A 17,210-nucleotide genomic window follows, 5' to 3' on the forward strand; every position below is an offset into this window, starting at 1 on the left:
CCTTCTAATTTAAGTCTTCCTGCACTCTATTCCTTCCAATTGACCATCTATCTACCAAGCCGGCAAAACATTGCTCTAAATCTTACATGAATCAGGATGCAGACCACGGTCCACTCTTGTCTTTCTAATACTTAATAGAAGGGAAAAAAACCACTTAAATGAGAATTTACATTGTAATGCTGCTATGGCAGGTTTGGTTTGTCAATTCTTAGGCATTTAAAAGCCAGAGATGCCGGGCGATGGTGGCGCACGCCTTTAATCCCAGCACTCGGGGAGGCCGAGGCAGGCGGATTTCTGTGAGTTTGAGACCAGCCTGGTCTACAGAGCTAGTTCCAGGACAGGTTCCAAAGCCACAGAGAAACCCTGTCTCGAAAAACCAAAAAAAAAAAAAAAAANCCAGGACAGGTTCCAAAGCCACAGAGAAACCCTGTCAACGAAAAACAAAAAAAAAAAAAAAAAAAAAAAAAGCCAGAGATTTGTGGCTTTTTACTTTCCATGTGGAAAATAAATACGAAATTTCAGACTTATAGTATCTAAGAAGTAATTCTAAAAGTGAAAAAAAAACATCAGTATGAGAATCAAAATATGAATACAGCTTGACAAATTTTGTTGTCAAAGAACCTGCTACTATATAGTCAAAGTTATTAGCTGTTAATCTGACCTAATTTCACTAAATTATGATTAAATTCTATTTGCTTCCTCGGGTCCCCCAAGAGCAGTGGTTCTCAACCTTCCTAATGCTGCTACCCCTTAATACAGTTCTGCATACTGTGGTGACCCCCCCCCCCAACATAAAACTATTTCTGTTGTGACTTCATCACTGTAATTTTACTACTGTGATGAATGCTAAGTATTTTTGGAGATCGAGATTTGTGGTCCTAAGCCACACGTTGAGAGCCACTACCCTAGAGGGTGAAAGAGAACAAACACTTGCAATTGTTAGTTTCCCAGCTGTGACAGGACATCTGACAGAAAGCCGTCCGAGGGCTTACGTCACACCTCTTCATGGCACCGATGACAGCACACACGTGAGGCAGCTGCTCATGCGGTACCCACAGTTAGGGGCTCCATGCAATTTCTGGCCTTGCCTGATGATTACACTTTCCTGAATTCTGTCTCTAGTTGTGTGGGTCTACATGCAAAGCAGGGTCTTAAGTAAGTCTTGGCAGTAAGTCAGCCTTACATAAATAAGTATAAGTATAAATAAGTATAATAGGCCAGGCAGCAATTTAATTAATACAATTTCCATGTGGTTATTTCGGGTATAAACTAGCAGGGCGGCCAGAACAAGGGGCCTCTGCTTCCCTACAGCACAAAGCATGATGGAGCTATGAAGCGTCACAGTTGCTTTTGAGATATAAGGAAGGTTAGGTGAGTTCAGATGTTAAGGAGTAAACCATATGAAACGAATGAATTCTTGGGAGTCAGCTAAGGAGTCAGTCTTGTGATGACCCCTCCCACTGTGCCACACAAGGGGAACTCTATCCCAGTTCTGCATTATTATCATATTTCCCTCAACCTCAGATACTCACACAGCTCACTGAGGTCTGCCTCAGCCTCTACACACTACAGTACTTCAATGCTGGTCTTTGGGTCTCATCCCACCCCTTCCTGCCTCTTGATGAGACCATGAGAACTGGAAGGGGACTTGGGTCCCTTGCAGCTATCAGTGCTGCAATATTAATTCTTTCCCCCCTCACACATACACCTACTTGTTCTGGAGACACAGTGGGCCAGGTGGGGAAACCTGGATATAAAGCTGACTTACTGCCAAGACTTACTTAAGACCCTGCTCTGCATGTAGACCCACACAACTAGAGACAGAATTCAGGAAAGTGTAATCATCAGGCAAGGCCAGAAATTGCATGGAGCCCCTAACAAACAATCTGTGGCTTTCCTGGCCCAGGATGAGAATATGAGAATACTCCATTTAAACCAACAAATGTGCATATGTGTATATATATATATATATATATATGTATGTATATATATATTAATACATGTATATTTTTGTTTATATGCTATATGTTTATACATATATATTAAGTTTTTCTGTCTTGTTTTGTTTTTAACGATGTCTTTTTACATAGCACACCTGGGCTTTGAGCGTTTTATTTTCTGCCTCAATTTCTTGAACAGCTCGGAGAATAAGCATGCATCGCTACATAAAAGTGATTTTTAAGTTTTAAGTCTACAGTCCCACAAAAGATATTTGGTAGAAAATCATGTGTGTGGGGGGGGGGTGCTGCTTTCTGTTGTTGTTGTTTGATTTTTGGTTTGTTTGCTTTTCTTCCAGTCAAAGATAAATGAGGAAATTCCGAAAGAAACAAGGAAAAGCAGGACAGTGAGGCGAAGGCTTGTAATGAAGTGGGGTCCATGGAGGCAGCGGCCTCAAAACTTCGCGCCACACATCCCAGCATTAAGCGCCCTTGATGGCCTTCTGCAGTTGTAAAGAGGCATCTCTGCCAGTGGTGGTGAGTGAAGGGAATTGCCTGATGGGGCAAGAGCAGGAGGCAGGGCTCCTGGCTCCCCAGAGACCCCAACCAAGGAATCATGTCACCTGCAATGCCTGCAATACTTTCATGCAGATCCACACACTACCAAGTGCTAAAGCCAGCCCCATGGGCCCTGATTCTACGTCCCCAAGGAATTCTGTCAGGAAGTGGGTAGGATGAGCAGAGGTGACAGGAGAAATCCACAAGGACAGCCTCCCTCAAAAGCAAGGGACTCACTTCCTTAGTCACTTTGCAGAGCATTCTTCGTGAATGCAATGGCCAGCCCTGAAGGACTGACTCAGACAAGCAATGCAGGGGAGAGTAGGTGGGGTCAGGAGGAGGTTCCCCCACTTCCTCTCAGACATTTCCTGATGTCTTGGGACTTCCTGATGTCGGTATTTTACCTGCTGTTAGCACTGAACATCTCAACGCAGACTTAGAAAGGGAACCGTTTTTTAAGAACACTCGTGGGAAAGCCCCTTGGGGACTACGCATTTCCTGGCCCACTTGTGGGTAAAACCTCCCTTCTTACTCTTCATTCAACCCCACTTTTAGTGGTTGCTTCAAACAACTGAGACAGAACTCAAACTTTGGAAGCCCTGAGGCTGAACTGGGAAAGTCACTAGAGGAGATAATGTCCCCAACCTACACAGGAACAGGCTGTGACCCTTCTGTGCTGCTATTTGGTGACCTAGCATAACGGCTCAGTAAATGCTGACTGTTTCAAAATGTTCATTCCATTCTTCAAAGACTAAATACCATGCGTAGAAACTCATTAAGTGAATAGTAGATATCACAGTCAGAAAGAGTCCCATGCCGGGGGGGGGGGGGGGGGGGGCAGGCTGACCATGGGCTTAGACATGAAGAGGCTGCCAGTCCCTCAGTTTCTGTCTACTAGAAAAACTGTCCCAGCACAGTAACGGAGGCTTGCAGGGGAGAAAGATCCCGGTGGGACGCTGGGAATGCGGATCACTTACCAGCTCCGAGAAGCCACGGACCACTTGCCGCCGCTTCAGGTTGGTCTCTCCGTCCAGGTTCGCAGTCTCGATATGGCACAGGCCGTCAGGGTCACTGGACGACAGCAGCAGAATGTCCGCAGGTATGATCTCATTGCAGCGAAGGTGGACGAAGTCGCCCACTCGGATTTCTTTCCAGTATCGATTCACATACTTCTTCTCTTCCCTGGTGAGAGATTTGGATTAACACGCTTGGCCAGATCCAACCATGTTGAATGTGGCTGATGAGTATTTAAGGGTCAATTCAAAGTTTCCTTTCTACTTTTTCACAATAAAAAGTTATCTTCAAAAACATAAGGCTATATATGAACGAAACTCTATCTGCAATGGCCAGAACAGACGGAACCATAGGGACAGAATATGGATTCAAGGCTAATGTGACTGAAAGATAGGGAGATGAAAACTGACTGCTTAATAAGCCGGGGAGGGGGGGCTGTTTCTAGGCTGACAAAATGTTCAGGAGTTAGATAATGGTGTGGGCACTCAACATGGTGGGTACCATAAATGCCAATGGCTTCACCGCTTGAAACATAGTTAAAATGACCACTCCCAGACCTGTGCCCCCAAAGAACAGAAGGCAAGAATTCAAACAAATCATCTGTGTCCATTATGTATGATGTCAGCCACGATATGGAATCGACCCTTCTCCCACTGATGGACAGGCAGGCAAATACAGTACAAGCGTGGTGGAATATTGCCCAGCACTTAAGGAAGAATGCTAGAACACAGGAGAAGCTTGAAGGTCTTCTTGTAAGAGAAGATTCACACACAGACTCTGCGATGCCTCCACCCATGAGGGACCTAGCAGACATGCACAAAGGAAAAGATAGTTACCAAAGGCTGGAGGAGGAAAAGCAAAACAAACAAACAAAAATTCTTCATGGATACAGTTTCTACATGGTGGTGGTAAAGTTTTGGAAAGGGTGATGGTGTTGGAACTGTACGGTAACACTAACGGTACCAAACTGTATACTTAAAATAGTTACAATGGCAAGTTTGGGTGTGTGCCACATTTTTTTTTATTTCAAAAATGTAGCTTAAATGTAACCGTAACCTTTATATTTATTTACCTGAAATAAAAAGAACACAATTTAACAACTCTAAACCTGGTGAAGCCAGAATTGCACTGCAGCTGCCCAGCAAGACACGGGGTGTTGAGCCGCGCTGGCACTAGAGCTCATGCAGGGACAGGAAATGATCGCTAAGCAATCATGTCACTGTGCCACAGGCCACTGCCGGGTCTGCAAAATGGCTGTGAGGCCAGATCCATCCTCCCTCACCTCATCAAGATGAAGCCCATGAGACAAGCTATAACCCCCAACCTCAGCAGCCTTCAGAACCTGCTGGTTAGGTCATTCACATGACCACTGGGAAAAAAAATCAGTCCGCTGATCCAACACAAAGGCTGCTGTTAATACTATCTTGAAGTTGTTTTTGGCCATCGGTGGTAAGTGTAAGTGTGGGAGAGCTGGCTGTGAAGACTTTCAGCCGCCTCAGCTTCCACATGGGACTGGAGGAAAGCTGCCACCTGCCACCAGTGCCACCTTCAGCTTCTTCCCTGCTTCCTTTCCCTTTCTCTGTCCTCTCACATGTCTGTCTGTCTGCCTGGGTCTCTGTCTCTTCATAAACAGGCTGTGTTGCCCAGGCTGGCCCCCAACCTCTGGAGTCCAAGGACTTCCTTCAGAAATTCAAGCAGTTGAAACTGCAGGGCCACACCACCACCCCCGACTCTGCTTCCATTGTAAGCCTCTATTTTCGTGTGTTTTACCAATTCAAGCTCCACCAGACCAAATGTGAAAATAGCACAACATGGGCCATTATAAAATCAGATTTAAATGCAGCTTCTATCCTTGAATATAAGAGCTAAGAGAGAGACACGACCGCTAGAGTGTACTCTGTGGGCTGTGGCAATCAAGCCCACATAGTTGACCACACACCCCACACAGCAAAATGTGCTTCCCTCTAGGGCCCCTGTCATGATCATGTAGATCTATTATGTTTAGCCCGGGAAACTCTTTGGCATGCTGCTAACTCCAAGATCCCCCTCCAACCCCCAGGGGTGGGTAGCTCTGAGAGAAGGCACCGAAGTGATGCTCTATCACCTACTTTGCTTGCTAATTACCAGTCTGATTGCCTCCAGACTTGAAGAAATATGACCTTGTTAGCAAACAGATTAACTACGTTAAGTGCATTTACAATTCTTTCTCCAAAGGCCAGACCCTGAGTTTATATGATTAGAAGCATTTTTTAGTTTTTCTTCTTCATCAACACCATTTCTGAGTTTCTACAGAAAGTACAAAGAAATTTAAAGAGCCAGTTCTTTTGAAAGACATTTTCCACCAAAGAAAAGAAAAAGGCAGTGGATGTCCTTGGGTCCATGGGTAAGGCTTGGATCCAATGGGACCCCCAGATGGGGTGGTCTGGAGATCCATTCCAGGACAGCGATGACAGAGGACAGAGAAGCTCGGTGGCACACTCTTTGGTGAGTTTGTACACAGTATCGAAACTCAGAAAGCTTAGTTTCGCCTCCCCATTAGAGGTCACTTTTACTTAGAGTGGTAACAGAGAAGGCCGTGTGCAGCCTGAAGGAGATTCCCCAACAGAACTAGAAAACAAGGGCACCATGAAGGAGCCACAGGACAGGCTGTCAGCAAGAGCAGCAGCCCCTCTTCTGGATGCCTTGAAGAATAAAGACTCAGGAAAAGGCCCTGCAGGCACAGGAATTCTTGTCTTGGACAGACTCTGAAAAACTCAATGTTGGAAATAATCAGTAAACAGACAGTGTGTACTATTAATGACATAGGCCAGGGATCCCTCGTCTAATGCAAGTTGTATTCTTTTCATGATAAATGTCTGCACACTTAAGTATAACTCCCACTTAAGGGAAGAATAATATATGTAGATGCTACATGTTTATCAGTCTTTTTTTGAGGGGGGGGGAAGTTTAGACACAGGGTTTCTCTGTAACTTTGGAGCCTGTCCTGAAACTTAATCTGTAAACCAGGCTGGCCTCGAACTCATGAGATTCGCCTGTTTCTACCTCCCGAGTGTTGGGATTAAAACCATGCACCACCAGCATCTGGCTCATTCTTTCTTAATATTATAAGCTGAATTGTGTTCCACCAAATTTTTATGTTGAAGCCCTAACCCGTACTACCTCAAGACTACATTTGGAGATAAGGTATTTCTATCTAGAGGGAACTGAGTAACGGGGGTGTGGTGAGGTGCTATTTGTGTCTGAGTTGCGTCATTATAACAAGGGAAGAGAGAGCAAAGATGTCCACACAAAACAATATGGTTATAGCTAGTTCCTTGGACAGCTGAGGAGAGGGAGCCTGAAATGGCCCTATCCTATAGCCATCCTGAAAAATATCTTGCATATCACCATAGAACCTTCATCTGGCGATGGATGGAGATAGAGACAGAGACCCGCATTGGAGTACTGGACTGAGCTCCCAAGGTCCAAATGAGGACAGAAAGAGGGAAAACATGAGCAGGAAAGTAAGGACTGCGAGGGGTGCGCCCACCCGCTGAGATGGTGGGGCTGATCTAATGGGAGCTCAGCAAGGCCAGCTGGATTGGGACTGATAGAGCATGTGATCAAACCGGACTCTCTGAATGTGGCTGACAATGAGGGCTGACTGAGATGCCAAGGACAATGGCAATGGGTTTTGATCCTACTGCATGTACTGGCTTTGTGGGAGCCTAGCCAGTTTGGATGCTCACCTTCCTAGACCTGGATGGAGGGGGGAGGACCTTGGACTTCACACAGGGCAGGGAATCCTGACTGCTCTTTGGACTGGAGAGGGAAGGGGAGGGGGCTGGGGGGAAGTGGAGGGAGATGGGAGGAGGTGGAAATTTTTAATAAAATTTTTAATAAAAAATATGGTTGATGGCCATTGACAGATGAAGGACATATGCCTCCTGAGCATAGGCAGCCCACATAGGTTAATACAACACATAAGTATTTCAACAAGGTCAGCTGAATGCCAGACCTCTGCAACAGTGAGCTAAATGCACACCATCGCGTAATGTCATATAACTACTGCAGCACCAAGGTGTAATGCATAACTTTATTTATGCATCGCCGTCTGCGGTGATGCTGCCACAAGCAAAGCTGCTGTGCTGCAAGCTGCACTTAGCACACAAGAGACAACCATGCATGGGATGGTAAGTAATGATGTCACTGGCCTGTATATTTTCTCCACCACATCTTCTATGTTTCTATGTCCTGTCCCTCATGCTGGAGAACCAAGCCCACAGCTGTTTTACTGCTGGGCTAACCCCCCCCCAACCTCCCTGTGATCATCTGAACGCATACATCTGGTTATAAATAATGTCTACTCTAAAGCTGGATCCTTTGGCTGCAGCTTCACACACCCATGGTTCCTATGTCTTTTGACTGCATCAAGATATCATGGGGAGTGACCAGTCTAAGTCTATGCAATGATGTGCAGATGACTACGAGGGTCCCACAAGAACAAGATGGCCTGATGATGCCTGTGTGGGAAAGCATCCCCATGGTTAGTCATTCCGTGACTCCCTTCCTCGTGAATCTTGAATCTTAGGTCTCTGGTTAGGAAAAGCTCACAGGCTGAATTGCCGGAAAAGGGTGAGCAAAAGAAGCAGGTTGGGTGGGGCAGCACACTGTGCGATTTATCCGGATGTTTGCGCTCTACAGCTCCATACCAGGACTCCAGGAAAGCGCTACAGAGAAGGCAGAAATAAATCCACTGATGCACTTAGGACAGAAGCACTCTTCTTGAGGCTTTGGCCAGGTGACCTATTTAGGTCTGCCTCCACATTCCTCCCATTTTTGTGCTCAGGGCTCAACCGTTTTCCTCCGCAGCAAACATCCCAGGGATCATGGTACTCCATCTCTACAGATGTCTTTAATCTAGTCTACCCAGAGAACGCTATTCTTTCCAGGAACCAGCACCACCTGAGAGGCCTGGGTTACGCTTTCTAACCCTGTGCTCTCGCTCAGTGGTAAAGAATGTGTCAAGCAGGCATGAGGCCCTGGGTTTGATCCTAACACACAAAGGATAACAGAAGAAAATTAAATAACTCAAGAGGGTTTGCAGCAACCATAGTCCTCAATGTAGCAGACAAGCTCATAGCAATTTTAGAAGTGACAATGTTTGGCGTGTTTTTTTTTTTTGTAAGAAAAAAAGAATAGCACCTTGAATTCTTTTTAAGGACAGTTACTACCCCTTTGTGGCAGCAGATTCCAAAATGACACTGATAACACAGGACCATGCAATGGCCTCTGTGGATAGATTGGAGTCAGTCATATTCATAGGAGCCAGGTTACCAGTTTTTATGCTATAAGCTGACCCATAGGACAACTTCCAATGGGAGTTGGGCCTAGACATATCAGTATTGTGAATCCATGTCTAATACCAAAGATGAGAATGTATATGAGGGCAAAGAAGGGGTCACATGGTCAGGGTCTGAGGGTGCAGCTCTCACCACCAGTCAGCATGATAACTGAATACCTTTGACTGTCTTAATTATTTTCTTTGTTGCAGTGAGTGAATACCATAGACTGGACAATAAATAAACCACAAAGGTTTATCCAGCTCATAGTTGTAGAAAGTAGGAGATTCTAGTCCAAGGGGCAGTGTAGGAATTTACAGACATACAAGATAGCACAGGGTATCAGGGGAATGGGATCCAAGGACTAGAGCCAAACTTGCTTTTGTGACAGAGATGGTCTTGAGATAGCCCTGTAGTTCCTTAATCTGTGGGAGAATTCAGTGTCCAACCTCTTAGTCGCTTACAATGAGGACTAAATTTCCTTGTCAGTTTTGTGGGATCATTGGAATTCTAACCCAGACCTACTCAATGGCAAGAGGTGGACAAGGATATCTTCTCCTAAATGCAGAAGCCCTGGAACTTCCTATGTAAGGAGAGCTCATACTTTCTGCCTGGCAAAACTCAGAGAAGAGGCTCCAGCTAATCCCTTCAGGCTGTAGAAAGTGTGAGATCGTGTTTATGTAGTGTTCAGGAGCTTGTATGTGTGACATTTATAACATAGTCATAAAAAAACACATGTCATCCCTAATTCCCACACTGAAGGCCACGGCCCTCTAGCTCTCCCTCCCCTCCCTTTCCCTTCTCTTCCTTCTGTTTTTTTTTTCTCTTTCTTCTCCCTTATTCTCTCTCCCTGGCAGTCCCATAATCTATATAAACCAAGCAGTAAATAAGAAATGTCCCTAGCACTTAGTTTTACTACATCTATGCCTGAGAAAGATCTAACTCACGAAACGGGAGTGTGGTCCACCAGAGGGTAAAATGGCACCCAAGCCAAAGGCCTTGACAGTGTACACCTTTGGAGTGTGAGCTGGCAAATGGTCACTCACCATAAATCCTGGTCACTCCAGAGGATGATAACCAGCTCCTCCCTTAGCTGAGTTGAGGGCCTAACATAAGACTACTCAAGAAGAGTTTCAGAGAGCACTTAAGGAAAGATAATGGGTGTGATTCTTGAAACTCGTCCACTGCCAGTGGCTGGAGAAGCCATAGATACTAGAGGACAACCTACTGATACCTTTCTAGACCAGTATCATTTCTGACTATTCTAAATACTTGCCCTTATACCCACGGATAAATCACTCCTAATCAAAGAAGCTTTTTCTCGCAACAAATGAGGACCATCACAGAGACGCACAACTCATCAAATAACAGAGCAAGTAACTGTGGGGTGGTCGGCCCCAAATGATAGATCTGCAAGGTGATCCTCATACATAAGGCTCAGGGGATACTGGAGAAGGCACGGTGGGAGACTGTAAGGCGGAGGACCAAGACACCTGCTGCAAAGCAGCGCCTTCTAGACACAACAAGGAAGTTGCACCATTGCAGCTCAACTATATGGACTCCTAAACAAGACCAGCGTAATGGCCATACTAGCAGACATGCCAGTGAAGTCGGAGGAAGTCATACAAGGCGCCATCTGTAGAAAAAGGGCTCCAGGCCATCAGTGACAGCTGAAAAAGAAAGAATCGCCCAGTTTCTTCGGTGGTCAGCTCTCTGATAGGCTACTCAATCTCAAGTGGTCATATGTAAGTACCTGTGCAGAGGAGCAACCCTAGAAGTCTCAGCAGGGGTTTGGGTGTTGTTGTTGTCGTTGGGTTTTCTTGTTTGTTTTGAGGTTTTGTGTGTGTATGTATATATGTAACAATAATGAAGAGGAGGTCATGAACTTGAGGGGGCACAGGGGGAGTTGGAGAGAGGGGGTGGAAGTGAAGTAAATGTGGTACTCATGTATGAAATTCTAAGGAAAAGTTAATATGAAAAATAAGAACAAAAATAAGAAACTCTAAGAAAAAGAGACGGTTCATCTCCATTGCCAACATGACTGGGCTTCGAGTTACCTAGGAGACATACCATTGGACATCTGTGGGACATTTCTAGAGATGTTTAACTGAGGTGGGACGACCCCTCCTGTAGTGGCTGGAAGAGGTGAACCTTGAGCACAGGGTTAAGGACTCTTAGGAGGACAGACAACCCCAGACTACAGCGATGAAAGGCCAAAGGCAGGTTCGCACTGAGGCCAGGGTTGTGGGCAGCTGGGAGGCATTACACCATCAAATGAAGTCCAAAGGGTGAAGAATAAGCCCACATTTGGAAGGTGAGCCTAGGGTTCTCTGGCATCCACCTATGCTCCGTGGGCACTGAAAGCGAGAGACTCTAGTGCTGTGCACTCTGCCCAGAAACAGTGCCGAGGGAACACAGACGGGAAACAGTCCTGGAATGTGTGCGTGGAACTGCCACATCCTCTTGCTTTTGGAAACTCTAATTCCCAGCGGCTCGCCCATGGACACAGAGGGTCATCTCTGCAAACATTCCTCGCATGCATTCCTCTCCCCGGAGACTTACTCAGCACTCAAACGCATCAGACTGTTTAGTCTCCCGAAAGACACAGCGATTCTTCAGAAACAGCCCTCTGTGCGAGGACTCTGGCTACTCCAGTGATCGGTGTTTTTATTTCTGCTCTGTAGCCAATACCAGCTAGTCTAGATGGTGTATATTGTAGTTTCTCCTAGAACTGAGATTCCATCATCTTAGTATTAGCAAGGATTACAACCAAAAAGTGAACACAGCTCCCTGCCTACCTTGTGGGAGGCGCCACACAGTATACTCTCCACCCTGCATCTCAGGAAACCCTCTCTTGGTCCTACCAGTACATTTCCACTTTCTCACAGAGAAGTGGGTCCTAAAGAGACTGAGGAGTCCAATGAAAAAGTCCATGTTTGCTTGGAATCCACGAGGTCAAAGGAGGTTTGACCTTGAAAGTTCATCTGATCTAGTGGCCTGAAGAAAGGACATCTCAAAGAGACTTTGGAAGATGCTACACTCGTGCAGCCAGAAACTGGCATGGTCTGAGAATACACGTTTGTCATGCCTGCTCAAGAAATCAAGGCAGCTGGAGCAAACACTGCCGTGTTTGAGAGGTATACAACAGCAGCCTCTAGGCCATTTGTCAAGATGCCTACACATTTGGACACAATCAGAGGGGCCTCATCCAAGGTCAAAAGACACTTCGGGCTCTAAACTGGCACAGGTGCGCTATCGAGGCCTGAGCAGACTGAGAGATTGACCATGATTCCCGGGACCACACATGTCCAGAACCATCTGAGCTGTGGCTACGGAAAGACGGTTCTCTGCTGTGACCTCTGACTCCAGGCACTTCCTCCTGGCCGCGTTCTTACTGAGTTGGAAAGCTCTCCTTTCTCCTGGGTTTAGGCTGAGTGGTAGGTAGGAGCAAGGCTCCTTCCTAAGACAAATCACGTCTCATTGCAGGATGAAGCCACAGATTTGTGTTCTGTGTGGCAGGTATTCTCACACAGTCCTTCTGCAGGCTTATATATTTATAAATCTATGAAGCTTCTGACTTTGGAGTGATCAACTACTGCTAATGATGCCTCCCATCTGGCCCATGCTTTTACTTAAGGTCACAATGTCCAGGTGCGTACACATTCTCATCTGAGCTGCAGACCCATTCCGAGCAGGCCCTGGGCTCCCAATGTCTCAGCTTCCCGATCTGTAGCTAGTTCAGTCATCCGGAAAGCCTGCCCCTTCACACCAGACTCTCCACAGCTCTTCACTTCTATCCTGCACACTTTTCCCTCTCCTGGCACCGTGAAATTAAGTAGGGCCACAGTCATATTTAGAAGGAGTGGCAGGCTGTGTTCCCGGCGCCCAGCCGCCCGCATGGCTAGCTTTACACCCGAAATAATTACACACAAATTTTATTCATTTAAACACTGCTTGGCCCATTAGTTTCAGCCTCTTACTGGCTAACTCTCACATCTTGGTTAACCCATTTCTATTAATGAATGTAGCACCACGAGGTGGTGGCTTACCGGAAGGATCTTAACCTGCGTCCATCTTGGAGAGGAGAGCTATGGCGTGTGCCTCACTTTCCTTCTTCCCAGCATTCTGTTCTGTCTACTCCACCCACCTATGTTCTGAGCTATCAGGCCTAGCAGTTTCTTTATTAACCAATGAAAGTATGACTTTCCTCCATCAGTCATGCCGGGCTTCACCTTCCAGGCTGCTTTGTGGGTGACTTCTCCCTAATATTGCCTTTAAAGAAAGCATTTCATTTTAACTAGTAAAGTCAGGAACACCACAAATGAACCACTAGTTCCAGTTTACATTTGACTTCTGGTATGGAATTAAAACAAAAGCTAGATAGCATATTGTTTATGAGAAAGACTACAGACTTCAGTGGTATAAAGCGCACGGGTACAACGTCAACATAATCATAGAAGTATGGCTACATGGCTAGTGTCTTTTCTTCATCCTGTCTCATCACATTCCTTGTAAAAGCAGGGTCTTTTATAGACATCACAGGGGCTTCTGATCTCTGTATCTTCTATTTTCTGCTAAGACATCCAGGGTGAAGTTGCACATTTAATAACCATTAAAGCGGATGCATTTGTTAAACCAACAAAAATGCAGTTGGCCAAGCACACCTGAACGTGTCCTGTTCTATAAGCAGGCAGATGCATTTCATATCCTGCAAAGTGCATCATGCCCATGCAAATGTAAAGGTTAAAGAAGGGAGGGGGAAATCTATAAGACCCACAGAAGATGCACTTAAGAAAAGGGAAAGCCCACAGAAATGAGTCTACCATGCAAACCAGCCCCCGAGGCCTCCCAAGCACCCTGAAACACATTTGTCCTTTGGCTCACTGAGAGGGTGATGCATAAGCCTTCTTAAGCAAACAGAACAAGTCTTTGAGTCAAAAAATAAAAATAAGAATTCAAAAAGATAAAATCCAAATGCCTTCAGAATTGTGAGGGGGTAAATACTCACAACAAGCCATTGTTGGATCATGGGAAATTACTGGCATGAGAGAGACTACCATCAGACATGTCAGAAATGGAATTCACATCACAGGGAGCAACTTTCCAGAGTCTGACGACCCAGTGCAGGATGGGAGAACAGCTGCTAAGTTCAGTTCATCCTGGATGCTGAGCTCTCATAGATCCACAGAAGGTACAACCATCCGACCAGCATCCGGGTCCACCTGCAGATCTGATGAAGCCCATATCCCCAATTTCTAAGTGGATGCTGGTTTGGTCTCCGTAAGATTGGGCTCCCAAATTACAACTTTCATCTGCTGCCCAATAAAACTGCCTCTGCTCTCTTTCAACCTTGTCTGTGATCTCTTGCTTTACAGAGTCTTGTGAAGTAAGTAGTGAAAGGGGCCCCAGCATTTAGAGTAAGAAATCCTCTCATGGGATTTACCTTCAGATGATGGGCAAATAAGTGTATTATATGGGCATGTGTGCTTTTTTTTTTAAGAGAGGAAAACAGAGAAACAAAGAAGCAGAGATAAAGAGATAGAGCCAGAAAGAAGCAGAAAACGACATTATGAAAATTACTTAAATGCTATAAGCTCTCATTCCTCGGCGAACAGGGAAATCGGAAGCCCAGAATAAGAGGAAACAGCTTTAAAGGGTTCCACAGCTTCAGCACTGCTAAGGTTCTGAGCCAGGTGGTTAGTTCTGCCTTCCCTGCCATCCCATGTCCACTGACTCCCAATACTGGATACATTAAGCTCAGGCCTCAAGCATCTTAAACTGGTACTCCACTGCTGAGATACAGCCTCTCTTTCTACTTTTCACTTTGTGACCGAGCTTCATTAAGTTACCCAGGCTGGCTTTGAACTTGTCATGTTTCTGCCTTGACCTCCCCAGTAGCTGGGAGGCTGATAGCAGTTGACTGCATATCACAGGACACCCAGCAGCACCCATGCATTTAAAAGACAACAGCACTCTCCCCTCTCACTACAGAAACCAACTGTGGAAATTGCCAAATGTCCCCTGGGCATCAGAATCAGCCTGGGTTGAGAGGTCTTGCATTGAAGTACCCAACACCAACACTCTGGAAAACGAATCATTACGTAGACATTTACAGGAGCAACATACCTTTAAAATCACATAGGTGAGAACCCAACACTGAAATGGGATGGGTAAGAGCCATAGCAAAAAACCTGAGCCAAACGTGTTGTGTAACACCCAGGATGGTTCTTCCTTCTACCACACATCAAACATCTGTTCCTTCAGCCCCCATGTGCGTTTAACTGATTCAGAATCCAACACGAAATCAGACACAGTCAAAGACGGAGCTTGCCATGGCTCCTCTGAACATAGCCTTCCAAAGGCTCTAAAAATACCACCGTTTAAACTATCAGCGTGAAATGCACTTTCTGATCTCACGCGGAATCTTTAAAAGCTGACCTCACAGAGAGAGAGAAGAGGAAAAATGGACACCACCAGTTGAGAAAGGTGGGGGGGAGCTCAGAGAGGCAGAGTGGAGAGCGGCGGACACAAGCTGGTGGGAAGGTTGAAGGAGGGAGAGTTGGGTAGATATGGGCTACGCTACAATTAGACAAGAGAAATGGATTCTGTCTTCTACTTCATAGCTGCTTGGCTCTGGATGATGGCGACACATACTTCAAAAATGCTAGGAGAACGGACTGGACTCCCCACCACAAAGAAGTGATACATGGATGAGGAGATCCATATACTCCCTCTGAATATGATATATTCATTATCGAAACATCAGATGCTACCCCGTGAATAGGCAAAACTTGTACATGCTAATTAAAAATAAGTAAGTAAAAATAGGAAAGAAAACCACATTCCTAAATTATTTTCTAATACATGTGCCATAAAAGCAATACACCAAGATGAATAGGAAAACTGAGCATAGAAGCACACGTCTACAGTCAATGGAGAAATGGATGCAGGATGCTACTGAGTCTGAGCCCAGCTTAAGCTACAGGGCAAGACCATAACTCAAAGAACAAAACAAAATAATGAGAAGAGTTGGATACTCCAGAGTGATGCCAGAAAGCTCTATGCAAGGTCCCAGAGGTCGAGCAGACATGAGGGCCCTTAGCTTCTTGAGAAGCAGGCTAGGAGGCCAAGTTTCCCAGTCCAAGAAGAGGGCAGACTGAACTGCTTAAAGAACACAGTTATGCACTCCAAGGTGATACTCAACACCCAGGATAAATAGAATAAATGACTGTTTCCAAGGAAACAGCCCAGCCCAGGAGAGTGAAGTGATACCTAAATCAAGACTGCCTGCAAACTCCGTGAGCTTTCAAACACAGTGTGGTTGTTCATCAGGAAGTGAGGAATTCTCAAAATACGCTCGTTCCTTAGGGTCCACAGGGACTGAGCCAGGACCTTGCTTGGATGCCCAATCTACACATCGCGTGAGCTCTTCCCACATACATCCTCTTTACTTTTTTTTGTTCCCTTTCTGGCCAGCTACCCTGTGGGAACACTTATACATAAACTAGAAACCTTTCTCCGTGTTTTCCCTTGTGAATAATGTTGTATCAAGTGATGATCTCTTCCCCGCCTCCCTCCCTGCACACCCTACACTCTTCTCTTGCCCTCGTGGCGTGATGCATGGTCTTCTAGCTGCGAACCATTAAACATGCCTGATGGCTCTGGGCCGAGCTCTGGAAGCTTCTGGTGCCAGTGGACTGTTCATGGTGTTTCCTAGTTTCCTCGTTTCCTTTATTGCAAGGGGAGTCCAAAGCATTTTCCTACACAGAAAATGTCCAAATCATCTGATGCGTATTTTCATACCACAACATGAGCAAGGAGAGCATTACTCTTCCTCCTGTTTTGACCAAATACCTGATGAGAAACAACGAAAGGAAGAGATTTTTTTTAAATTTTGATTCATGGTTTTTAAAGGGATGTGGTCATGATGGCGGGGAAAGGAAGTCAGCTAAAGCGTGAGGTGCGTGAGGTGGTGAGACACACTGTGTAGAGTCTGGGTGCAGAAGGTCAGCAGACAGACAAAGGAGCTGAGCTGTGAGCCCCCAGGGCCTGCCCCACAATAGACCACTTTCTCCAGTAAGGATCCACCCAGTAAAGGTTCCAAAGACGGCGCTAACAGCTGAGGTGTTCAAGCACGTGAAACTATGAAGGATATTTCACACTCAAACCACAACGGTGCCCTACGCATTTTTTCTGGCCAACCAGTCCTTTTAATGCTAGTGATGAAGCCATTCTTACCCCTAGTGAACGGAAATGCCCCTTCCCTCTGTGTAGAATTTTGTGGCCATCTCTATGATGCTTTAGTAGCTTCTCTCTGTTTTTTATTTTATTTTATTTTTTCATGTCAACACCACACTTGTTAGACCCAACAAAATATCTG

The 17,210-nt window shown here is 45.6% G+C and overlaps 1 protein-coding gene across 7 annotated transcripts in view; it reads right to left on the reverse strand.

Moving 5' to 3' along the window:
• The window catches only part of Atp10a (ATPase phospholipid transporting 10A (putative)), a 154,281-nt gene that overhangs the window by 75,909 nt on the left and 61,162 nt on the right, over nt 1-17,210 (reverse strand). For all 7 annotated transcript variants that reach the window (XR_007591354.1, XR_007591355.1, XM_050140396.1 and 4 more), the window contains exon 2: nt 3,473-3,677. Coding sequence is in view for 5 of the 7 variants with exons in the window: in XM_050140396.1 (XP_049996353.1) it covers nt 3,473-3,677 (205 nt within the window). In the remaining 2 variants the exon portion in view is untranslated. The remainder of the gene's footprint in view (nt 1-3,472; nt 3,678-17,210) is intronic.

Source organism: Alexandromys fortis, unplaced genomic scaffold (assembly GCF_014885135.2).
Source record: "Alexandromys fortis isolate MF-2015 unplaced genomic scaffold, M_Fortis_MF-2015_v1.1 scaffold_39, whole genome shotgun sequence".
Taxonomy (NCBI): domain Eukaryota; kingdom Metazoa; phylum Chordata; class Mammalia; order Rodentia; family Cricetidae; genus Alexandromys; species Alexandromys fortis.